The sequence below is a fragment of the Oryctolagus cuniculus genome, chromosome 1, assembly GCF_051225735.1.
Source record: "Oryctolagus cuniculus isolate XC-2025 breed Fujian yellow rabbit chromosome 1, ASM5122573v1, whole genome shotgun sequence".
In the NCBI taxonomy this organism is placed as follows: domain Eukaryota; kingdom Metazoa; phylum Chordata; class Mammalia; order Lagomorpha; family Leporidae; genus Oryctolagus; species Oryctolagus cuniculus.
The window spans coordinates 67,357,224-67,382,454 of record NC_142867.1 but is presented as its reverse complement, the minus strand read 5'-3'; the positions used below and the strand labels follow the sequence as shown (position 1 = coordinate 67,382,454).

Here is a 25,231-nt window from a genome sequence, read left to right as displayed (position 1 = left end):
TTTTGCCGTTGGTTCACCCTCCAATGGCCGCCGCTGATCCGATGGCAGGAGCCAGGAGCCAGGTGCTTTTCCTGGTCTCCCATGGGGTGCAGGGCCCAAGCACCTGGGCCATCCTCCACTGCACTCCCTGGCCACAGCAGAGGGCTGGCCTGGAAGAGGGGCAACCGGGACAGAATCCGGCGCCCCGACCGGGACTAGAACCCGGTGTGCCGGCGCCGCAAGGTGGAGGATTAGCCTAGTGAGCCGCGGCGCCGGCCTGTGAGGCAGGATTTTCTTCATATACTTTAACCAGAAATATGTAAGACAATTAAATACAGAAGCGAATGTGAGAATCTGTCTTCTGTTAAGCTAGATATTAAAGAGATTTGCAAAGATGGAAAACAATGACATTCTTCTTAACATTTTCTGTTTTGGAAAGTATAGTTTTTTGTTTTTTGGTTTTTTTTTTTAAAGTAAGATATTATGCCACAGCTGGTGCTGTGGCATAGTGGGTTAAGCTGCTGCCTGTGACTCTGGCATCCCATATGGACACCAGTTTGAGTCCTGGCTACTCTACTTCTGATCCAGTTTCCTGCTAATACACCTGGGAAAGCAGCAGAAAGTGGTCCAACTGCTTGGGTCCCTTCTACCCACGTGGAAGACCTAGAAGAAGCTCCTAAGCTCCTGGCTTTGGCCTGGCCGGGTCCCAGTCATTGCAGCCTTCTGGAGTGTGAACCAGCACATGGAAGATACCTGTCTTTTTCTGTCTCTGTCTTGCTGTAATTATTTCAAATAAATAAATAAATCTTGAAAAGAAAGAAAATGCTGCAGTGTATGTGCCATGTTTCTGCCCGGAGCAGCCCACTGGAGATACAGTGCCTCAGGTTTTTATTAGTTCCTGGTCATATAGGCAGCAGCGTCTGTCTAGCATACACTAAAGTTCAATCTCAGGTGTGATGTGCTCTTTTTCTGAATAATACCACAGATGAGTTTTGACTGTCCTTGAAAATCATACAGAAGGAATCACATAATGTGTTCTTCGGTTTAGTATTGCAAGATCCCAGGTAGTTTGTTCATTCCATAGCTATCTAATGAATATACCACAATTTATTGTGGATGAGAAAGTTCTTTGACTTTCTCCCCAACATTTGGTATTATCACCTTTACATTGTAGTCATTCTTTTGGGTATGTATATATATAATATTAATATATAATATTAATATAATATATAATGTTTATTGTGGTTTTAATTAGTATTTCCCTGATAACTGATGAAATTGACCTTTTTCCCCCTCAATCTATGTATTAGCCATTTTGGTAACTTTCTTATTAATAAGTGCCTGTTCAAGTCCTTAATCATTTTTATATTGTGTTGTCTGATGCACCTGTAGTTCTGCATATATATTTTGGTTATGAGCCTGTTGTTGCTTAAGTGTATTGCGGATACCTTCTATTTTGTGGGTTGCTATTTTGCCCCCCCCCCCATAAAGATTTATTTATTTATTTGAAGAGTTACAAAGAGAGGGAAGGAGAGGTAGAGAGCGAGAGAGAGGTCTCCCATCCGCTGGTTCACTCCCCAATTGGCCACAATGGCCGGAGCTGTGCCAATCCAAAGTCAGGAGCAGGAAAATCTGGGTCTCCTATGCTGGTGCTGGGGCCCAAAGACTTGGGCCATTTTCATCTGCTTTCCCAGGCCATAGCAGAGAGCGAGTTTGAAGTGGAGCAGCTGGGACTTGAACTGGCGGCCATATGGGATTCTGGCGCTGCAGGCAGCAGCTTTACCTGCTAAGCCACAGCACCAGCCCTTCACTCCCTTAAATGGAAAAAAGTTAATTTTAAAGAGTCTGATTAATCTTTTCTTCTGGAATTTGCTTTCTGTTGCCTAAGAGGTCTTTGACTATTCCAAGGTAGTTAAGAGTTTGCTGGGTTCTTGGCCGGCGCCATGGCTCAATAGGCTAATCCTCCACCTAGTGGCGCTGGCACCCCAGGTTCTAGTCCCGGTTGGGGCGCTGGATTCTGACCTGGTTGCCCCTCTTCCAGACAAGCTCTCTGTTGTGGCCTGGGAGTGCAGTGGAAGATGGCCCAAGTGCTTTGGCCCTGCACCCGCAGGGGGGACCAGGAGAAGCACCTGGCTCCTGCCTTCGGATCAGCGCAGTGAACCAACAGCAAAAGGAGACCTTTCTCTCTGTCTCTCTCTCTCACTGTCCACTCTGCCTGTCAAAACAAAACAAAAAAAAAAGTTTGCTGGGTTCTTATACAGTGTCATATTTGGATCACGTGGAATTTTATTTTTGAATATGTGAACATAGGGATCAAGAAATTGTCTTTGTGGCCGGCGCCGCGGCTCACTAGGCTAATCCTCCGCCTTGCGGCGCCGGCACACCGGGTTCTAGTCCCGGTCGGGGCGCCAGATTCTGTCCCGGTTGCCCCTCTTCCAGGCCAGCTTTCTGCTGTGGCCCAGGAGGGCAGTGGAGGATGGCCCAAGTGCTTGGGCCCTGCACCCCATGGGAGACCAGGATAAGTACCTGGCTCCTGCCTTTGGATCAGCGTGGTGTGCTGGCCGCAGCGCGCTGGATACGGTGGCCATTGGAGGGTGAACCAACGGCAAAGGAAGACCTTTCTCTCTGTCTCTCTCTCTCACTGTCCACTCTGCCTGTCAAAAAAAAAAAAGAAAAAAAGAAAAAAGAAAAGAAATTGTCTTTGACTATTTTTGGTTCTTTGAATTTCTGTATAAAAAGCTTTAAAATAATCTTGCCATCTCCTCCTGTTCCCCCACTCCTAGAACTTGATAGTTTGAGTTTACTGAATTAATTAATCAATTTGGGAGAATCGGTACTTGGAGAATTCAGTGTTCTAATCCCTAAACTTGTATATCCCTCCATTTTTCTTTAAATTAAAAAAGTTATTTCAAGAGATAGAAGAGACAGATTTCCATCTACTGGTTTATTCCTTAAATGCCTGCAATAGCTAGGCTTGGGCCAGGCCAAAGCCAGGATCCTGGAACTCAGTCTAGGTCTGCCATACGGATGGCAGAGACCCAAGTACTTGAGCCATCACCTTCTGCTTCCCAAGGTGCACATTACAAGAAGCTGGAGTTGGAATTGGAGCTGGTACTCAAACCCAGGCACTCTGATACGGAGTGTAGACATCCCAAGCCATGTCTTAAAACACTGTGCCAGATGCTGGCTCCTAAATTTCCTTTTAAAATGGTATATTAGGAGTGAACATTGTGGCACAGCAGTGCCTGCCTCCCGTATCTGAGTGCTGATTTGAGTCCTGGCTTCCTCACTTCTGATCCAGCTCTCTGCAAATGCATCCTGAAAGGCAGAGAATGATGGCTCAACTGCTTAGGCCTAGGGCACCCACAGGGTCAGGAGACCTGGATGGGCTTCCAGGTTCCTGGTTTTGCAGGTCGTTTGTCAAGTGAACCAGCAGATCAGAGATAGTTGTCCCTCCCTCCTAGACCCCTCTCCCTCTTCCTTTCAAGTAGATGAAGATAAACATTAAAATAAATTACAAAGTATGTTAGAAGTCTTGCATACCTTTCATTAGAGTTTTTCCTAGAAGTCTAGCTAATTAGGTTCTCTGCCCAGTGCCCAATCGGTTGTTGATTGTTTGAACCTGAGTTGCCATTGGTATCAGAAAGCTGTTTCACTTTAATGTAGAGATAATATGGACAGTAGTGTTCTATGTAGAGTGTCTCCAGAGATTTAAGAGTTAAAAAACAAACAACTGTATCATTATGGCAAATTATTTTATGCTGAGACAACTTTTATACTTTGGTTTTTTTGTACAAGAAATGCTTATAATGAAAATGTGTAAGTTGTAAAAATATTAAAATATGGACAGCTTATACATTATTACTGTGAAGTAATAGTTTGTGGTTGAATAAAATGCTATACAGTTTAGATGTGGTTTTTAGTTTAGGTTTGAAAATCATAACATTTCACCACAGTTTTCATATTTATAGTAGAGGCAGTTAAGTGTCAGAATGTGTATAGGGGAGTGGATGGGTAGTGTTAAGACAAGGAAATTTACTGTTATATAATTATAAAATGAATCTGTTCTCAAGTTTCTAGCACTGTTTACCTGTGGCAGAATTCTTATTCTTTGAAACTTGAGGAAAAGATCCACTTGTGATCCTCAGCGAATTAACATTTCTGTGCCTCGGTTTCTTCATCTGCACAAGGGGGCTAATGATTATACATCCCTTTGGAAAGGACTTAGAAGAGCATCTGGCTTGTGATAAGTGCTTAGTAAGCATTGTTTATCACTATTATTGTTTGTTTTTCCGAAAATATTTAAGCTCTGGGAGGGCATGGACTTTGTCTTGCTCAATGTCTTCTAGTACTTTCTCTCCTAAATTGCGTAGACACGGTCCCTGGATTCATGGAGCTTGCAATCTAGACTGTAGGTATCCTTGTAGATAGTAAATCATGTTTACAGTCAGGCAAATGAATATACTGTTAGTGCTTCCACAAGAAATTCTAGTTATTTCTAGAAATTCTACTTGCTGATTTTCTGCAGTGACAGTGTTTCATTTAAGTTGAAATCCTAAAGAGAATGTTAGACTATTAGCCTTGTGGGTTGCGTGACTTTTTGCTTGTACTGCTATTGATTTAAGTCCCCTATGATGCTAAGTGTCCTGGTAATTGAAAGACCCAAGTTTAAGTTTAGTTTTGCTGCTGATTTTGTACATGACTTCTAGCAAGTGGAGATTTTGCTAATTGATTTCTAGGTCTCTTCCAACTCGCATTTTGTTACTAATCAGCTTTTCCAAATTATGTCCTGGAAGAGGGGGACCACAAAGAATCTATTACTTATAATTTATATTTGCCTTAAAATTTAATGCTGACATATAAATATTGAACTCATATTCCATAATTGTATTTTGGTTTTTATATAGATGTCAGAAGTGGGTGGAGAATTGTAGGAGAGCCGACTTAGAAGATAAAACACCTGATCAACTAAATAAGCATTATCGATTGTGTGCCAAACACTTTGAGACCTCTATGATCTGTAGAACTGTAAGTAATAGAAGGATTAGTTCCCTTCCATCTCTCTCTCTCTCTCTCTCTCTCTGTCTCTCTCTCTCTCTCACTGGTTGGGAATGTAAATATCTGTTGTTTGGAAGGTTTCCCTATACCCTGCCACTTTAAAATGAAGACAGATTTGGACTGCATGGTATTTTGTTCTTTAAAACTTGTTTTGTTTTTTACTTGTCTGTTCCTAATGTAACCACTTTTAAATTTGTAGACTTAGACCACTTTTAAATTTGTAGACTTAGAAAAGTTTAAGTGATTTTAACAGTGTTATGTTTATTTAAGGTAATGTTGATGTTTTTATTTGGATCAGTTTCTGTAGAACTTTTTTGTGAGTGAAATCATCTAGGGAGCTAGATGTTTTCATGACTTTGTATGTACTCTGAGAACCCAACTCTTCATTTTTATGTGCTAGATAAGACAGGAAGCAAATCATAGAAGTCATGTGAAGAAACATTCTTATCAGCAGCGTGCGGTTTCATGTCCGGACCTGTTAGCTTTGTGAGCTTGGCCGAGTCACTTCCCCTCTCCGGCCCCAGTTTCTAATGAGATTAGGACCAGGTGATCTCTGAGGTCTAAGGCTTTTACTCTCCTGTGATTCTACTATTGCTGTGATTCACAAAAGGCACAAATAGGGCAGATACACTTGAAAGGAGGTAGACCGGGAAACACTTTAGTTAGGAAGACAGTTTTGTTAAATAAATAATATATTCTTGTTCAGGTGTAACTAATGTATCATCTCAGATGTTGGGATAGACATAACTTGATTTGAAGATACACTATATATTATTATGCAGCAATTTATTTTGATATTTTTTTCAGATACATTTTGCAGAGGCATCAGAAAACTAAAGAATGATTGGGTTATTTTATTTCTCAAAATTAATTGAAGCAGATACTTGTGAAGTCATTGGGAGGTGAGCCAATTCCGGTTCAACAGTTTAATCACGAATATCTGAGGGATATTTTTGCCTTGTTTTGTTAAGAGGGTAATAATGATCAACCAAACTAAGAGGTTTCATATACTTAAAGGCAAACTACTTTTATATTCTTGACATTAAGTTAAAATATCCCAAATTATTATTGTAAATGCATAAGCCATATGCATTTTTGCATTTTTAATAAGAATCTCTCTTGATTAGATAATTCCAATCAGATTAATGTGAGAAGTTTAAAATTTAGTTCACTTTTGTATTCTTTAGTCAGAACGTAGAACAAAAAAATGAGCTATTTTTGCTTTTTAAATTTCCACGTGATTCTTCAGTCCTGAATAAATTAATCCATATATGAGAAAATGTTCTTTCTGTACAAGTAAAAAAGATGCTGCTATTAAAAACCAGATTTTCTGATATGTATATCCAAATGTTAAGAGTTTTGGCGTCATTAACTTGGCATTTAAAATCTCATCAGTAAACATTCATGAATACTTTAGCCAAAGCCAAGTATTTTATCATCTTTGCTGGAGCAAGGTCATTCCTTTATGTTCAAACCTTAATTCAGCATTAATTCTTGATATTGAGTTAAAATTCTCATGCACATGTATTGGGTATAACTTTTTTGGCATGTGTACTTATAAACTATTAATGTTTTTTATCCAGTTATCCTACTTTCTGGTCTATAATATCTGTTTTATTTGCAGATAGCAAATTAATTTAGTTTGAATTTCAAAAACTCGTAAGAATAGAATATTTTGTCCTTCCCTCCTTTAATAATTGATTAAATAATGATATATTATTGGTATTTTAATAAAATACCAAGAATTGACTGTGTATGTGTATATGTTTGCTTGCTTGGGGGGTTTTGCTCATTGATAAAGATGGGAAGCCTTGAGTCTTAATAGTTTTTGCTTTCTTTAATGATTGTGTCTCTAATCAGTCCTTGATTCAAACTTCCTGGAAGACTCAGGATTATTAGCCCAGCACTCGAAGCTGAATGTCCTTAAGAAATCAGTTTTCCTTCTCTTTACGTTTCTGGGCTGCATGGGATTGAACTAGAAAATATTGTCCCTGAATAGAAATTCTTCCTAAATGTATTTGGCAACTCTTTGGATAAAACCCATGATAATGTGTTCCATGTAGATATGTGTTCTCCCTTCCTGTCTTCCCAACCTTCCCTCCCTGGGTGGAAAAGTTAGGAGTCATTATTTCTTTGGCATGCTATTAGAACATATTTTAATAGTGAGCTGTAGACTAATCGCTGCTTCTAAGAAGGCTTTTTTAAATGAAATGTATACAGGTGTTTTTTCTTAACCGTTACAAGTTCGGGAAGAAATTAAAGGCACTATTTGCTTGGACTAGCTGGGGGAATGTAATGGTAGTTATTCATCTGTTGTTCTCCCTCTTCATGAACTCTTGTCCCTGCCAGCCTCCTCTGGGCTGGTTCTGGAAGACTGGCATCATCTAGGGATCCTTCCGGCTTCCAGCCAGGTTGGATTGTGTTAACAGGAAGTAGCATAGAGAAGGATCATCTTTCAATGATGAGGTCATTAGAACTAGAAGAGAATTCAAAAATACTTGGTTTTAGCATTTGCAAAAATGTGGTTATGTATATCCCTGTCATGGGAGATGATTTCAAGTGAAGTGGATCAATTTTTATTTTAGAAGTTGTATCATATGCATTAAAATGTGAAATACAGCCCATCAAATGGTTATTCTTATAGTTTTTAGTTGCTAAAGATAATGTTAGAAAAGTGAGTAGATTCTATACAAGTACAGATGGTAACAACTGAAATGGCAAGCATAATGCTGAGTGATATATGGATGATTTTATTTGAGGAAATGTTGATCTAGTTCAATGCCTGGATTTTATTCAGAAGAGGAAACTAGGATCCACAAAGGGAAAGTAATTTAGTCAGGGTCTCTCAGTGAGTCACTAGAAGCTTGGACTAGTTCATAAGTCTCCTGGGACCCAGTCCAGTACTATTTTCACTGTGCTTTGATGCTTCCTAAAAATGCTTATATTAGCAAAAGTAGGGTGAACAGCGGGTAAAGGGGGGAAGCATTATTATAGGACATTCAGATGGCAGATTATTGGGGAGACTTGTATTTCTTGTAGCTTTAATGGGCTCATAGAAGGACAGGACAAATGAAGTAGCTGGGAGGCTGAACTAGAAATAATTACACAAAATGCAAATACCTTTTATGTTTTTACATGTGCCATCAATAGTTCCTTAATTACAGTAGTATGATTATCAGAAGGGCAAGTGTGAGAATAGATTAGCCTGAACTGACATCTAATTCTACAAGTCTTGTGTTTTGTAGAGCTGGAGTTGAAGAAGAACTGGGGAAATCATTAACATACAATTTTATTTTATGTGCAATACATTCTGAAAGCCATCTTTGAACTAACAATGCTTTTCTTTTTCAGAGTCCTTATAGAACAGTTCTTCGAGATAACGCAATACCAACAATATTTGATCTTACCAGTCATTTGAACAATCCTCACAGTAGACACAGAAAACGAATAAAAGAATTGGTAGGTCCATGTGCCTTCAGTTTTCCTGCCCCCTTAATACTATGAAATCAAATATGGATGCATTTATGTTAAAATTGATCCAGATTACGCTCAGTTTCAAAAGTAACATAATGGGGAGTGAATGCTGTGATTATTATTGAAGTAGCCTGGATGTTAGATGGCTAGTTTTACCATTTAAATTGGAAAATCGCTCTCAAATTTAGCCAGCTGATACTTCTTGATGTGGGCCAAAGTGTGCTGTTAATTACAGGCCATTAGCTCATTCCCATCCTGGAAGGAAAAAAAGAAGTACTACCTTTTATTTGTGATAAGAAAAAATGGAGCTGATGTATATTACCAGAATTCATTATAAAAGAATAAAATATAAAAGGAAACATTTAAATTTGAGACACAGATAATTTTTAGACATGAAGATTCTGTTACTATTAAATACTGGCAGAGTTTACTCAAAAGTTTTAAAATCTACATGTATGGTTAACTTATACATGTTCTTAGATTCCTTTGATATCCTTCAGTTCTGGTTATTGAAATTTATCTGTATTTTGTTGACCATATGTGAACAAAATTGAATTGCTCCTCAGTCCATGGCTTTCTGTCACCATTGCCATTAGCAAGGCCCTTATTTTATGTTAATCCACTGTTAATATTTCTATGCCTCCCCTATTTGTTGGTGCCCATGCTAGTATGTTTAATATATGTCATATCAGTTCACCTACTCTGTCCTTTTAAGCAACATTTATCTAATTTTTAAAAATTCTTCTATGTTTACCTTTTATCCTTACATCTAATTTCTTAGATGGATGATATCCACTGGGGATCCTCTTTATTTTTCCCCTTCTAGAAACTAGTTTTCCCTGCGTTGTCTGTTAATTGGTTCATTTTTTCAAATCCATGGGTATAAAATGCCACCTCTGTCACAGAACAGATTTGTGTCATATGCAAGACTGTTTCTGGGGCCTCTGTTCTACCCACTGAGTGATTTATCTGTTTGCATCTGTGCTGCACTGGTTTCATTACCATGACTTTGTAATATATTTTATTTCAAATAGAGTGATGGTTTAATTCTTCTTTTTCAGAATTTAGGCTATTTATGGGGTTAATTCCTCTGTACATGACTTTGACAATCTTTTGTTAAGCTCAACTAGAAATCTTGTTGGGATTTTTATAATTTCTTTGAATTGATATTTTTCTGATATTAATTTCCCATCCATGAATAGGGGAAAAAATTACTATCAAGTAACAGCAGTTATGCATAAAACTAAGTGCTGGTTCTTTGAAAAGGCTATTAAATACTTTTAGGAGCACAGAAAGTAAAAAACTGGGGGCAATCATGGGCTCCCAGATTCTGTATTGGAGTGTCTGACTGGGTTCAAGTCCCAGTTCTACTTCCAATCTAGCTTCCTGCTCACGTGCCCCTAGGAGGCAGCAGGTGGTAGCTCAAGAATTTGTATCTCTGCCACCTACACGGGAGACCTGGATTGAATTGCTGGCTCCCAAGCTTTGGCCCCAGCTCATTTTGAGCTATGTGGGCATTTAGAGAGTAAGCCAGTGAATAGGAGATCTCTATCTTTGTCTCTCTGCCTTTCAAATAAGTTTTAAAATTAAGAAAAAAAATACAAGTTTTATTTTTTTTGTTTTGTTTTGTTTTGTTTTGGTGGTGGGGAGGTTGTTACAGTACTTTAAAAGAGTGTGTTGGGACCAGCACTGTGGCATAGTGAGTAAAGTCACCGCCTGCAGTGCCAGTATCCCATGTGGGCTCTGGTTCATGTTCCGGCTGCTCCCACTTCGATCCTGCTCTCTACTGTGGCCTGGGAAAACAGTAGAAGATGGCCCAAGTGCTTGGGCCCCTGTACCCACATGGGAGACCCAGAAAAAGCTCATGGCTTCAGATCGGCACAGCTCCAGCCGTTGTCATCTGGGGAGTGAACCAGCAGATGGAAGACCTCTCTCTGCTTCTCTGTTACTCTGGCTTTCAAATAAATAAATAAATCTTAGGGAAAAAAAGAGAGTGTACATTTTCCTTAGATTTCTTCATATACACTATAGGTCTTTTTGATATATATTTCTGGTTGAGATTGTTTTCAGGAAAAATTTTCTAGGACTTTTTAAAAAATGAATCCTGTTACATTTTATGCAGTTGATTGTATCATCAACAAATAAGGAAAAAATTGTCTCATCCAATTCTTAATTTTTTTCTGTTACCTGTCTTCTTTTTAAGTCAAGATCCCTAGTACTGTGTTCAACAGTCCCAGCAACACCACAACTGGCACATTTTCTGTATTCCACCAAGTATGATGTTTGCTGTTAGTGTTGTTGAATAGTTTCTATCAAGTTCAGGAAATTCCCTTTCGGTTCTGTATTCAGATTTTTTATGGTAACTTGTTGAATTTATCAAGTGTTTTCATTCATTCTACTAAGTAGAAAAGTTAACAACGTTTGCTCATTATTTAATGCAGTGAACAACAGTGATGGATTTTCTGATGGTGAGCGATGTCTGTATTCTTGTGAAGAATTCTAATTGGTTGAAATATATATATTTATTTTTATATACTATTGAACTCAATTGGTCAATTCTTGTTTTGTTTTTTAGGGTTTTGCATTTGTGATTGTTGGTCTACAGTTTTCTTTTTTTCCTACTTTCTTTTTTCCATCTTTTATTATTCAGGAGTATGTGAGTGGAGTGAGGCCTGGAGGGGCCTCTCCCCGACCCACGTGCTTCCAGGAATCCTGACTGCAGGGGTTCGGTCACACTGCCGGGGACTGGAACCTCTGCCACAGCATCAGCTCCCACCAGAGGCCACCGCAAACCCACCCGCTCCCCACTGTTGGCCTATAATTTCTTCTCATATATTCCTCTTATCAGTTTAAGATAACAAGGTTCATTAACCTTCATAAACTGAGCTAGATACCTTTCCCTTTTTTCACTTAATTTTTCGAGCAAAATTTGTGTATTGTGGATGCTGTCTGCTCTTGAAAGTTAGGTAGAACTTGGGGAAAGCATCAGAAGCATGGGGTGGAGGAGAGAGAATTTTGATTGCCATTCTAGTTTCTTTATTGATCTTTCTCTTCTTTTGCTTTGTTCTCAAGTTTATGAACTACATCTAGGATTTTTGGATATTTGTCTTTAGTAGTCTTTTTATTTGGAGGTCAGAGTTAGAGGGAGACACAGAGAGGTAATTCCATCCATTGGTTCACTCCCCAAATGGCTGCAACAGCCGAAGCTGATTCAAGCTGAAGCCAGGAGTTTCTTCCAGGCCTTCCACATGGGTAGCAGGGAGTTGGAGCAGCCGGGACTCAAACTGGCACCCATAATGCAATGCCGGCATTACAGGTGAAGGGTTAACCTTCTATTCCACAATGTTGTCCCTTAATAGTCTTCAAAGAACTGGTGGATAGTTTTGTAGATGATTAGTGTGCGTGTGAGTTACTATTTTGGCTTCTTTGCTGAGGGATTTACTTTTTGGCTCTTTTTCTAGCTTTTTGATGTTAAAACTTCTGTCAATGTGAATTCAGAGCTATGAATGTCTATGACGTAGGTGTATCCTACAATTTTAAACATGTAGTGCTCTCATTGTTGAGCTGTTAAGTATTTTGTAATTTCTCCTATTTCTTTAAAAGGATTATTTTTCTTTTAGTTCCCAGACATGGGTATATTTTTAAAAATCATTATGTTAAATGATACATAGAGGATATGCATAGTCTAAGCAATCATGTCTTCCTAGTGTTTCTGTATCTGTTATTGCTGTTGACGTTTGATGCCAGCTTGATTCTTGTTCCTTTTTAAGTGATCTGCTTTTATTCCCCTCAAAGCTTGTAAACTGTTTTCTTTATATATGACATTATGTTTTGCTAAACTATATGTAGATGTGAAGGGTGTTTTTTCTTATCTAGCCTTTTTACCATTTTACATATGACCTTACATTTAAGTTCTGAGAAATTCTCAGTTTTTATTTCTTCATATACATCTTCCCCTCTGTCTATTTCTGCGTCCTCTTATAGATGAATGCTGACACACAAGAGTCCTCCATGAAAGCTTTTTTTTTTTCCTTTTTTTAGTAACATTATGTATGGGAGGTGAGGAGCTCAACCACTTCCTGTCCTATAGCTGTGATTTCCCTGTGCTCTGCCCCTCAGGGAGCCTCAGATCTCTCACAGCAGGCATACTCTTGCAGATCTGCCCACCCTTGTAACTTGCAGCCACAGGATAAGGAGAGAACATTCTAGGTTCAGCACTATGTCCAGTGTGCCCAGCATACTGCCTGCAGTCTCCAACTGGCACTACCACAAAGTAGTAACAGGGTGGGTTATGATGTCAGCATTGCAGAGGGTCGCCATGCTGGCAGTCTGTCACCTTCTGCTTCCCAGGGATTGCTCTTCGCTTTAAAAAAAAAAAAAAAAGATTTATTTATTTATTTGAAAGAGTAACAGAGAGAGAGAGAGAGAGGTTTTCCATTTCCATCCACTGGTTCACTCCCCAGTTGACCTCAATGGCTGGAGCTAAGCCACTCCAAAGCCAGGAGCCAGGAGCCTCCTCCAGGTCTTCCCACGTGGATGCAGGGGCCCAAGGAGTTGGGCCGTCTTCTACTGTTTTCCCGGGCCATAGCAGAGAGCTGGATTGGAAGTGGAGCACCCAGGACTCAAACCAGTGTCCATATGGGATGCTGGCACTGCAGGCAGTGGCTTTACCCACTCCACCAGAGTGCTGGTCCTGCTCTTCACTTTCATGTTAGGGTCTGGGGTTCAACAAGCTCCTTCTTAAGGGGCATTTCCAGGGTGGAGTGGGGAATGATTTACATCCTCTTGAATTTGACTCCAAATGTCATGATACATATACACTCACACTTTTCTTAGCCAAAGTTAGGATGATTTAGGTAGAAAGTAAGATAATGATATACTCGTTCCCTTCTAGGATTTTATTGTAAGCTGGGAGTCATTAGCAAATTGTTGTTTGGTTTTTCCCATCCTCTCTTTGAAGAATGTATTCAGTATAAAGAATTTATGCTCTTAAAAGAAGTAAATTGAGCTCAAAATGGAAATTTTATTTGTGAGTCTAAGGTAATATACTAGAGGTCACTTTTCTTAAAGATGATTTGTTTTTTCTTTTCTTGTCGTTTAGAGTGAAGATGAAATCAGGACACTGAAACAGAAAAAAAGTAAGTGATAGTGTTAATGACTCAACTTCTGAATGCCTTTTAAAAAGGCCTTGACCTGGTAAGGACAAATAAATATGTTTTATGTCCAAAATTTGCTTTGAGAATGGATGTAAGAATGTGGCCAGCTCTTGTCCTGTGGTCTGGAATTGTCTGTGGTTCAGTTTGTTTTTGTTGAGCTGCTGTGCCACTGCCCCTCGGGATGCTCTCAGTACAGCAGTGGGTAGGACAGGGACAGGGCTACAGGTAGTGTCCTTTTGTAGAGAGGAATGGCAGCAGTAGGGATGGGCACTGAATCTCTGTCCACCCAATTTGTGGTGCAAAATAAGTTCTTGGTAATTGTGTAAGGAATAATCGCTGTGGGGTCTCCTGCAGTGTTGAGGATGGTGGTCACACAGCTGCTCTGCAGGTGCCAGTGCCTGAGCCGAGCATCCAGAGGGCTAGGAGCTGCTCTTGTTCTGTCACTGCAGTGTGGTTCCTCCTTGAGTGCCTGCTATTGCTATCATTAATCATTTTTTAAAAAGATTTATTTATTTGAAAGGCAGAGTTACAGAAGGAGAGACAGAGATCTTTAATCTGCCGATTCATTTCCCAAATGGCCACAAGTGCCTGGGCCATCTGCCACTGCTTTCCCAGGCACATTACATTAGTAGGAAACTGGATCAGAAGCGTAGCAGCGGGACTTGAACTGGCGCTTATGTGGGATGCCAGTGTTGCAAGCAGCAGTTTAACCCACCGTGCCAGAATGCCGGAGCCCGGGATTGTGAGTGATTGGTAGTAGGGACCCATTGAGAGGTTGGTAAGGAGGTGACACTGTGGATCTGATGTCCTTCCCTAGAGCACTGTGTTGGATTAGAGAAGGTAACACTAGTAGCAGGGAGGCCACGTGGGACTTAGGTATGGAAAGATGCCCCCTAGAGAGACTTAGTCATCTCTGTACTCTCTTGTGCTTTAAAGAGCTGCTGCTTTGAAAAGATAGGAGCAGTAGTAGTAGTACTTCTTTGAAAGTGGAGAGGTCATGGAGGGGAGGGGTCAGTGGAAGGGAGGACAGGAGAGCATGGGGGATAGGCAGTAAGTAGATGTCTAGGATAACTTCTCACTTTCAGCTTGGGAAAACCTATGCCATGCAGGACTGCGCTCTGTAATAATGTGGTGAATAGGGATGCCATCTGAGTTGAAGGAATAGTCCTCTTTGCCCTGCTGAAGAGCCTCGGATGCCTGTAAGCATAGCTTACACGGGCTCTGGACAGATGAGACTGGGCTCTGTGTCTGGACAGCCAGCTTCCCCATCGCACCTTAATAGTGCTTTTGCTGGAATATTTTCTGCCAGCTGAACAAAGGGTCCTTTTCCCTGTTCATGTCCCCCTTAGCTCTGTCATTATCAAATGTAACTTCTTTGTTCTTTTTCTGCTGTGCTGTCAGTCTTGTGTTCTAGGAACTAGGTTCTAACCAGTTCCTTAGATTTGGATTCTTCTACCAGGACTACCATTGACCTGTGTAACTGAACAGGATACTTAACCTGGAGGGCCTCTGTTTTCCCCTCCATATATGAGGGAAGAGATTAGGCCCAAGTTTCTGGTATTAGCCCTAAAAATTACCTGAATTACTTTATATTATTATATTGGTTAGTATAGCTGTCTCATCCCCCATAGAAGGGTGAGGTTTAATGGTTTGATAGAAGCAGCATCAGGATGAACCTAGCAGCCAAATGAGCTTGGATTTGAATTTCTCTTCCATTCTTCTAACTACATCTGTGATCTTGAACAAGTTATTTTCTGCCTCCATTTGTCAAATGGCATTGATGCCACCTACCTGAAGAAAGAGTAAAAAAATGATAACGTGAAGTGCCAAATATAGTGCCTAAATAAATACTAACGTAAAGAGATGCACTGCCTTTATTTTGTGTAATATGAACTGTATTGTTAAGTTTATAAACAACTACTCCTTTTTTAATGCTTTTGTTTATTTATTTGAGAGAGAGAGTTGCACAGTGAGAGGGAGAGAAAGAGGTTTTCCATCTGCTGGTTCACTCCCCAAATGGCTGCAGTGGCCGGAGCTGCACCGATCCGGAGCCAAGAGCTTCTGGGTCTCCCACGCGGGTGCAGGGGCCCAAGGACTTGGGCCATCCTCCACTGCTTCCCCAGGCCATAGCAGAGAGCTGGATCGGAAGTGGAGCAGCCGGGACTCGAACCGGCACCCATAAGGGAATTTCCCAGGGAGTTGGCAGGGGAAGAGCACCTGCCCATGTTGGTGAGGTTTGTTGATGAATCTCAACCTGAGAGAGGAACTTGTGGGCTTCCTGCCGGCACCACTACTGTACTACAGTGCCGGCTCCCAATTACTCCTCTTTCATAACAGCATAGGCTTAGAGTGTGCCTGTTTACAATGTTCGTCTCCTTCTGGAATGTGTCTTATTTTAATCTTTATATTTTAGTCTGTGGTCTAGTAGATGGCCTGTGACTGTTGAATGAATGAAATTGTGGATTTTAAATATTTAGCCAATCAAAAATGTAGTTTTTTGGTATGGTTCCTCCTGAGCCTGCTTATAAAATTAATTCTTTGTTTTCCAGTTGATGAAACTTCTGAACAGGAACAAAGACATAAAGAAACAAACAACAGCAGTGTTCAGAACCCCAGTGCAGAAGAAGGGGGTGATGAGCAAGATGAAGACATTTTACCGTTAACCCTTGAGGAGAAGGAAAACAAAGAATACTTAAAATCTTTGTTTGAAATTTTGATTCTCATGGGCAAGCAAAACATACCTCTGGATGGACACGAGGCTGATGAGATCCCCGAAGGTCTCTTTACTCCCGATAATTTCCAGGCCCTGCTGGAGTGCCGGATAAATTCTGGTGAAGAGGTCCTGAGGAAGCGCTTTGAGAGCACGGCCGTTAACACGCTGTTCTGCTCGAAGGCGCAGCAGAAGCAGATGCTGGAGATCTGTGAGAGCTGCATTCGTGAGGAAACACTCAGGGAAGTGAGGGACTCTCACTTCTTCTCCATCATCACTGACGACGTGGTGGACATAGCAGGGGAAGAGCACCTGCCCGTGTTGGTGAGGTTTGTTGATGACTCCCATAACCTGCGAGAGGAGTTTGTGGGCTTCCTGCCTTATGAAGCTGATGCAGAAATTCTGGCTGTGAAATTTCACACTATGATAACCGAGAAGTGGGGGCTGAATATGGAATATTGCCGTGGGCAGGCTTACATCGTGTCCAGTGGATTTTCTTCCAAAATGAAAGTTGTTGCTTCGAGACTTTTAGAGAAATATCCCCAAGCCGTCTACACACTCTGCTCTTCCTGTGCCTTAAATATGTGGTTGGCAAAATCAGTTCCTGTTATGGGAGTATCTGTTGCATTGGGAACAATCGAGGAAGTTTGTTCTTTTTTCCATCGATCACCACAGCTGCTTCTGGAACTTGACAATGTAATTTCCGTTCTTTTTCAGAACAGTGAAGAAAGAGGCAAGGAACTGAAGGAAATTTGCCACTCTGAGTGGACAGTCAGGCATGACGCGTTTGAAATTCTCGTGGACCTTCTGCAAGCACTTGTTTTGTGTTTAGATGGTATAAACAGTGACACAAACATTAGGTGGAGTAACTGCATAGCTGGCCGAGCGTTTGTACTCTGTAGTGCAGTCACAGATTTTGATTTCATTGTCACCATTGTTGTTCTTAAAAATGTCTTGTCTTTTACAAGAGCCTTTGGGAAAAATCTCCAGGGCCAAACCTCTGATGTCTTCTTTGCAGCCAGTAGCTTGACCGCAGTCCTGCATTCGCTGAATGAAGTCATGGAAAATATTGAAGTGTATCATGAATTTTGGTTTGAGGAAGCCACAAACTTGGCAACCAAGCTTGATATTCAAATGAAGCTCCCTGGGAAATTCCGCAGGGCGCAGCAAGGCAACCTGGAGTCTCAGCTAACTTCTGAGAGTTACTATAAGGAAACCCTGAGTGTTCCAACAGTGGAGCACATTATTCAGGAACTTAAAGATATATTCTCCGAGCAGCACCTCAAAGCTCTTAAATGCTTATCTCTGGTACCGTCGGTCATGGGACAGCTGAAATTCAACACATCAGAGGAGCACCATGCTGACATGTACAGAAGTGACCTACCCAACCCCGACACTCTCTCAGCAGAGCTTCATTGTTGGAGGATAAAATGGAAACACAGAGGCAAAGATATAGAGCTTCCATCCACCATTTATGAAGCTCTCCATCTGCCTGACATCAAATTTTTTCCTAATGTGTATGCCTTACTGAAGGTGCTGTGTATCCTTCCTGTGATGAAGGTGGAGAACGAGCGCTATGAAAATGGACGAAAGCGTCTCAAAGCGTACTTGAGGAACACTTTAACAGACCAAAGGTCGAGTAACTTGGCTTTGCTTAATATAAATTTTGATATAAAACATGATCTAGATTTAATGGTGGATACATACATCAAACTCTACACATCTAAATCAGAGCTTCCTACAGATAATTCAGAACCCATTGAAAATACTTAAGAGACTTTCTCTTGTAGGTCACTTAATGAATACCTTTGCCTGTAGGCCTCCCATTGAATAGGTTAGCCATTGATAATCTCCCTAATTAAATGGCTCCTGTTAAACTCCCATGCTCGGACAACCTCTTAGTTCTTCCAGAAGGTAGCATTGGAAGTGCCACGTTCCACCTCTGTGTCTCTGGTAGTGGCACCTGGAATTGTTTCAATTAAGTCATTTTACAAATAGCATTTATTATCACTGTTGATCCAATTGTCAGGTTTGAATTAGCAGTGTTTTGAAGAAATAAATTTTCAGGATGTGTGGGAGAAAGGAATAGATTTTAAGAAATTTACAATGATGCCCACAATTGACCTTTGACTAAGAGTTTTGACTAATAGGAGATAGTTAACTCTGAAGTGGACAATTACGCGAGAGAAGTTCGTGATCTTACCACACAAGGATTTCAGTGTAAATTTTGTCTTGATCAAATGAATCCTAAAGGAGTAAGTTAGCAGTGGAAGGACCTGCCATTGTCATTCCGCATCTGGGTGTTGCTGTTTACATTCCTTTGTTGAGCCTACATCTTGTTTGCAGGTTTATGTCAAACACTCGTGTTTAATGGTCAAGACAGTGTCAGAGGCCGTGGATACTGAAAACTGACTCACCTGTTTTCTTCTGACTTCTTCCATGACTACTGCCTTGTCTTGATTTATAAGCAAAACCTGGAAAACCTACAAAAATAAGTGTTTTGTGGTTTATCTAGAAATAATACAGAAAATATTGCTGTTATTTTTGGTGAAGAAAAATCGATTTTGTATAGTTTATTTGAATCTAAATAAAATGTGAATTTTGTTTAAAATTGTTTAAATTTTGTTTTAAATATATTTTGGTGGAGTCACTCTTGTGACAACTTTAGAAATATTTGATAATCAGCTTCAGCCAGCACCACGGCTCACTAGGCTAATTCTCCGCTTTGCAGCACCGGCACACCGGGCTCTAGTCCCGATCGGGGCACCGGATTCTGTCCCGGTTACCCCTCTTCCAGGCCAGCTCTCTGCTGTGGCCCGGGAGTGCAGTGGAGGATGGCCCAGGTGCTTGGGCCCTGCACCCCATGGGAGACCAGGAAAAGCACCTGGCTCCTGGCTCCTGCCATCGGATCAGCGCGGTGCGCCGGCCGCGGTGGCCATTGGAGGGTGAACCAACAGCAAAGGAAGACCTTTCTCTCTGTCTCTCTCACTGTCCACTCTGCCTGTCAAAAAATAAATAAAAAAAGATAATCAGCTTCAAGATGAGGTAGTTTTGTTTTTGGTATATGGTTTACTACTTGGGATATAGAAGAACATTTTAACTAAGAAAGCTGGAATGTAAGGTTTACCTAATGAAATGTAAAGTGTATGTAATTTTTTTGATGACTAGATGGGCCCTGATGTGAAAGGCCACAGTTTGTGAGTTGATTGCTGGCTAAAGCTTAAATGGATGAGTTGAATTGCAGAGCTGTCGTTGGGTGAACTCACGTTGCAGTAGTTGGTGCTGTTTGCTGGAGGTCTGACCCTTAGTCACAGACAGGCCCCGGCACACGTATCAGATGAGGACATGGTACCTGTGCAGTCTGAGAAGGAGAACAAGAATCTATCTTAGCGTTCTCGAGTGAGGTCTCTGTCCTTGGCAGAAGGAGCTGATCAAGTTCATAACCGCAGAATGACAACGGAGCTGACCTTGCAGTGCCTGCATCCATTTCTTAGTGCTCTTCAGAGTGGTGTGGCCATGACAGATTACTTCTCCTGGGCCTGTGTCACAAGGAGAAAACCTACACAAGGAGATGCTTTGATGGCTAGGTAATTTAACATCGGTGACCTGTCACTTACAACATCCCCAAACTGAGTAGCTAAAGAAACTGTCATTTCCCAGTTTTGTGGGTTGGTCAAGTGGTTCTTTTGCTAATCTCATCTGGGCTCTCTGCATCTGGGTGGCAGGTTGGCTGGGGTCTGGGTGGGATAGCTGGGCCTTGTCCTGTGGTCCTTTATCTTGGCCTTGTTACATGATGGCCTTAGAGTTCCAAGAAGGCAGAGACAGCAGCTTCAAAGCCTCACTTAAGAACTCAACTTTCATCACATTCTTTTGGTCACAACAAGTCACTTGGTTCGCCTAGATCCAAGACAGAAGGAGATAGATTCCTCTCATTGGGACAAGTTGCAAACTCCAGTCCCCTTTGCATTCTGCCAGAATGATGTGTCCAAAAACATGCATGAAGCATTAGATAAGTTTTTAAGTATCCATCATTTTGTGTTTATTCTTTGTGATTGTTTTTTTGTTTGTTTGTTTTTGTGAAATCTGTTGAAAGCTTAAAAACACCAATTGTTAAGATGTCTGCACGCTGATCTTTGGTGGTAGGTTGAGTCAGTGGTGGTCTTGCCAGTAAACAGACTCACAAGATTACATAACTAGGAAGTAGCAGTCTGGAGACTATTCCACAAGCAGTAGCTGAATGCTTGCACTGTGCCAGGTTTCTGGGCGAGGTGCTGTCAGTACTAGAGGCATGTTTTGACTAAGCCTAGAGCTGGCCCACAAAAACGTGGTAGTACTTAGTTATAACTGCACAGGCACACACACATGTCATAGGCTTCAGCAAATCAGTTTCTCAAAATTAAAGGGAAAGAGATTGATTATCCATGAAGGCCTTGTGCAATTAAAAAGTATCACATCTGAACAGTTTGTAAAACATAAGAAATTATATTCAAGATTTAGTACACATGGCCAGCGCCGCAGCTCAATAGGCTAATCCTCCACCTTGCGGTGCCGGCACCCCGTGTTCTAGTCCCGGTCGGGGCGCCGGATTCTGTCCCGGTTGCCCCTCTTCCAGGCCAGCTCTCTGCTGTGGCCCGGGAGTGCAATGGAGGATGGCCCAGGTGCTTGGGCCCTGCACCCCATGGGAGACCAGGATAAGTACCTGGCTCCTGCCTTCGGATCAGCACAGTGCGCCGGCCGCAGCACGCCAGCTGCGGCAGCCATTGGAGGGTGAACCAATGGCAAAAGGAAGACCTTTCTGTCTCTCTCTCACTGTCCACTCTGCCTGTCAAAAACAAACAAAAAACACAAAAGATTTAGTACACATAGACGTGTTTTTGCTTTTGGTATACCTGTTATTCTTATGAAAGATCGAGCCATCGCTGTGGAGGTTAAGCTGCCATCTGCACTGGTTCGAGTCCTAGCTGCTCCACTTTGATCCAGCTCCCTGCTAATGGTCTGGGAAAGCAGTGGAAGATGGCCCAAGGTGCACCCCCATGGGAGACTGGAAGAAACTCCTAGCTTCGGCCTGCCTGTGTGGCCATTGCTGCCATTTGGGGAGTGAACCAGCAGATGGAAGAGCCATCTCTTCATCTTTCCTTCTTTGTAACTCTGCCTTTCAAATAAATTAATACTCAGAAAAAGAGTTACAGAGTTGAAACCTAATGTAGGGTCTGGTACTTGTAAAATAAGAGCAAATTCTTTATAAATATTTTCAATCTCCATCTTAGGAAAGTTGCCATGAGGTGAGTCAGCGTTGAGGTGGAAGAGCCCATCTCTTGACTTGAGCCCAGTTCCTCTGCAGTCACTTAGTTGGATCTGGTTTGTTTTTGTTTCATTTAGGGGGCAGCCAGTTTTTAAGTACTACTTAGAATAATTCATGAAACAGGAAGGTTGTGCTTGCCGTGTTTTATGATACTTAGAGCTGACAGAGCGCCTTGGGTCTCTCATTCAAGTTCTCAGGAAAACTCAGGCAGGTATTCCTCCCATTTTTCAGCTGAGAAATCAAGCCCACAGACGTAAACTAATTGCCTCAGATTATGTAGCTAATAAGTGCCAGAGCCAGGTACTTTGTTCCATGCCTTCAATCTTAAAATTGATTGTGAACGTCACTTCATTCTTAAGGTTTGTAAAAGAAATGTTTGCTCTGGGAATAGGGTCCTTTCATGTTCTTGCTTTATCCATTGCCAGCTTTCAGCACAGCATCTAAAAAGCACTCATTATAGTCGACATGGGTTCCTTGGCAAAAAAAAAAAAAAAAACCTCTGGAGCTTTAAACTTCTGAGACTTTACACACTGGGTGTAGAAATGCTGCCACCTTTGTTTGGCTGCCAAGACCCTGCCACAAAGGGCTATAGATCTAAGTCCATGTGTTTCACGAGAGTGGGTGCAGCTGTCTTCCTGCCATAATCAAATGTTCCTCTGTAGCCAGCTTTCTGTGGCCAGAAAAAGCAAAGTCATTTTTAGTACAGATTAGCATAAAAATATCTACTAGATCAGTTTCAGGAAACAACGAGTGTGATCTATAGGTTGGCTCAAATTAATTTCCAGGCCTTTTTTTTTTTTAAGTCCCTATTTCTCACCATGAATGCTATATAAATAGACACTACTACCTGCCACTGTATTTGGTTTCAAAAATTACTTGTACAGGGTGAACAAACAGGCTTCAAAACTAAGCAGGAGTAGCATATCTGCCCCCTTTTTAATGAGTTTAAATTTACAGTAGTAGTTTAAACATCTGGAAATTTAGGGTTTTAATTCCTTCCAAATGTTCGACAAGGATATAATGCAAAGGGGATACAGTAATTGGGGGATCACGAGAATCACTATTGACACAATCGGGCCTTTCTGCTTCTCTGTGTACATGGGTCAGAAATCTGAGAGGCCACAATTCAAGAGAAGGGATGGACCTAAACATCTGAGTGAGCGCGCTTTTATGAGTCAACATTCTTAACGGGGTCTGCTTATCACCGGGGTGGAGTTTAATGCTGTTCGTCTCCGTGTCTAGGATGCAGCCGGATAGTGCTGTTGTGTTCTGTGTTCTGTGCTTGACGGATGTGAGAAGGAGATTTGTGTTTTTTTTTTAATTGCTATTACACCGGACTTAACGGAGTCAAAACTTCATCCCGAGGTGGAATTTTGATTAATACATCTTGTAATTCAAGAATCTGACGTGCAGCCAGGCCTTTGCATGAAACGATGTGTTCATTTAGTGCTTGTTCGGTGTTGGTTCAAGTTCTTACAGCAAGTCACGGTTGCAAGAGCGGGAGGTGTAGTCATTGTCTTCCAACAGCTGCTGCGTACAGAGCACTCAGCGTGTGCAGCACTTTCCCGCTGCTGTCTCCTGTGAACCTCTCCCCCGTGGAGAAGATGCTGTCATCCCCATTTTTCATGTGAAAACCTGAGGATCAGAAGGTCACAAGGCTAGTGAAAGGCGGGGCAAAAGCAAATGCATCATCTTGCATTTGCTTTTCATTCTGATTTCAAATAATTGTATTGAATGACAGTGGTGCTCAACCTGTTTAGCCTCAGGGCCAGATAAAGGGTTCCAGGTACAAAGAGTGAATGAAATTGAGTCCAAGTCATGGATACAAAGGAAAGACAGAGCCCAGACCTTCAGGGAGCTGAGGTGCATGGTGGACATGCGAGCCAGGGACTGCCAGGAACAGGGCATCATCCCGATGATCAGGGGGCTTTTGCAAGCGTGAGGGGGCACTAGTAATAGGCCAGAACTACTGAGACCAGCTAGAGCTGACCGGGGTTTATGGTTACCACAGCTAGAGGCAACCCCAGGGTGTGAGGGGAGGGCCGTGGCCAGCTGGAGGTGACACCCCGTAACCGAAGTGCGGAGCGTACAGCCTGGTGCCACTCACACCCTCGCTGCTCAACCCTTAGACCTTGGTCACTTCCTGGACCCTGGAATCTGGGCGCTCCCAGGTTTGCCTGGTTCTTCCACTGGGTGTAGGCCCTGGGAGAGCCTGGGTGGTTTTGACGTGGCTCCCAGTTTGCAGCCAGACTAGTAGACAGTGCTAAGTACAGGAGGTCAGGAGTAGGCAGCACTCTGCAGAACCCATAATAGCGGCAATAGTCGTTTCCCCGTATATTAGCTCATTCAGTGAATGAGTGATGATGGTGTATAAAACAGCCAAATTCTCCACCATCATTGCCAGTATAGGTCAGGTTGGAACGGTCTGAAGTCACTGAAAAATTAGCATTTCTAATAATAGGTTGAAAATGGTGTGTACTTGGGACTTCATGACCCCAAGTGTTTCTAAGTGAGTCTCCAATTTCCTACTCAAGGAAAATGTGACTTGTTCCCTTAGTGTTGGAAGTCTACCTTATAATGTCTGATTCTTCCCCCTCCCACAAAACCCCAGAAGATGATCGTTAGGCTATCCAGTATGCTCCCTCAGGTTTTCAAGGTTCCTGGTTAACATGTGACGCTTGCGTGTGTCACACCACACCAGTCCCACGTAGGGGAGCCTGCATCGGTGACCCCTGATTTTACAGGAGGGCCTGGGAGGCTCACACCGCTCGGTGGCGGCAGAGGCTGGGGTGAGCAGAAGCCCTGACTGCTGTGCTCTGTCACACCCCACCCACGTAACCCAAGATGGAAACCCTGAAGGGATCCTGTCTTGGCAGGTGAGCGGTGCCTGCCCTTTCAACTGTTATTAATGTAAACAGTAATCCCATAAGCATGTCAGCATTACAGGAGAGAGATTTATTGAACAGACTGGGGTCTGGGGTTCTTGGCACATTTCTGTTTTGCATTACCATAAAATTTTGGTTTTAAAAATATTTGGTATTTGCTTACCTCTTACTTGGCGAATTCCTGTTCTTGGTACGATTGTTTTTCTTGAGAAGAATGCGTGTGGCTAGATTGTAGACACGCAAAGCCTTTTTTCCTAAAGAAATCGATGCTGAGAGTTCCTGACAATTGTGTCTTGTAGACTGTGGGCTTCCTCTTAGCTGATAGCAGCGACTATATATTGAGCACCTCCTGGTAACTGGTATGAATTATTTCATTCGGAATCACAACGACCTGAGCCAGTGGGTGCTGCTGTCCCCATTGAGTGAATCAGAGAGTGTGTGACTTGTTCAAAGCCAGGAGGATTCAAACCTTGACCAGCTGATCCTGATAAACCAGGCTATTCCTTATAGAGGAAATACTCATCTTTTTAAGCGGAGTCCCGGCTGCTCCACTTCCAATCAGCTTCCTGCCAATGCACCTGGGAAAGCAGTGGAAGACAGCCAACGTCCTTGGGCCCCTACACCCATGTGGGAAACCCAGATAAAGCTCCTGCCTTTGGCCTGGCCA

The 25,231-nt window shown here is 41.9% G+C and overlaps 1 protein-coding gene across 8 annotated transcripts in view; it reads left to right on the top strand.

Annotated features, from left to right (window-relative positions):
- The window catches only part of THAP12 (THAP domain containing 12), a 28,846-nt gene extending 9,858 nt beyond the window's left edge, over window positions 1-18,988 (top strand). Inside the window, exons 2-6 of one of the 8 annotated variants that reach the window (XM_089331324.1) lie at window positions 4,887-5,007; window positions 5,845-5,939; window positions 8,389-8,496; window positions 13,613-13,649; window positions 16,217-18,988. In XM_089331324.1, the coding sequence (XP_089187450.1) occupies window positions 16,390-18,150 (1,761 nt within the window). In that variant the 5' untranslated portion in view covers window positions 4,887-5,007; window positions 5,845-5,939; window positions 8,389-8,496; window positions 13,613-13,649; window positions 16,217-16,389 and the 3' untranslated portion in view covers window positions 18,151-18,988. Of the gene's footprint in view, window positions 1-4,886; window positions 5,008-5,844; window positions 5,940-8,388; window positions 8,497-13,612; window positions 13,708-16,216 lie in introns of all 8 variants that reach the window. The other 7 variants (XM_089331317.1, XM_089331312.1, XM_089331330.1 and 4 more) reach the window with 7 other exon arrangements.
- The last annotated feature ends 6,243 nt before the right edge of the window (window positions 18,989-25,231 follow it).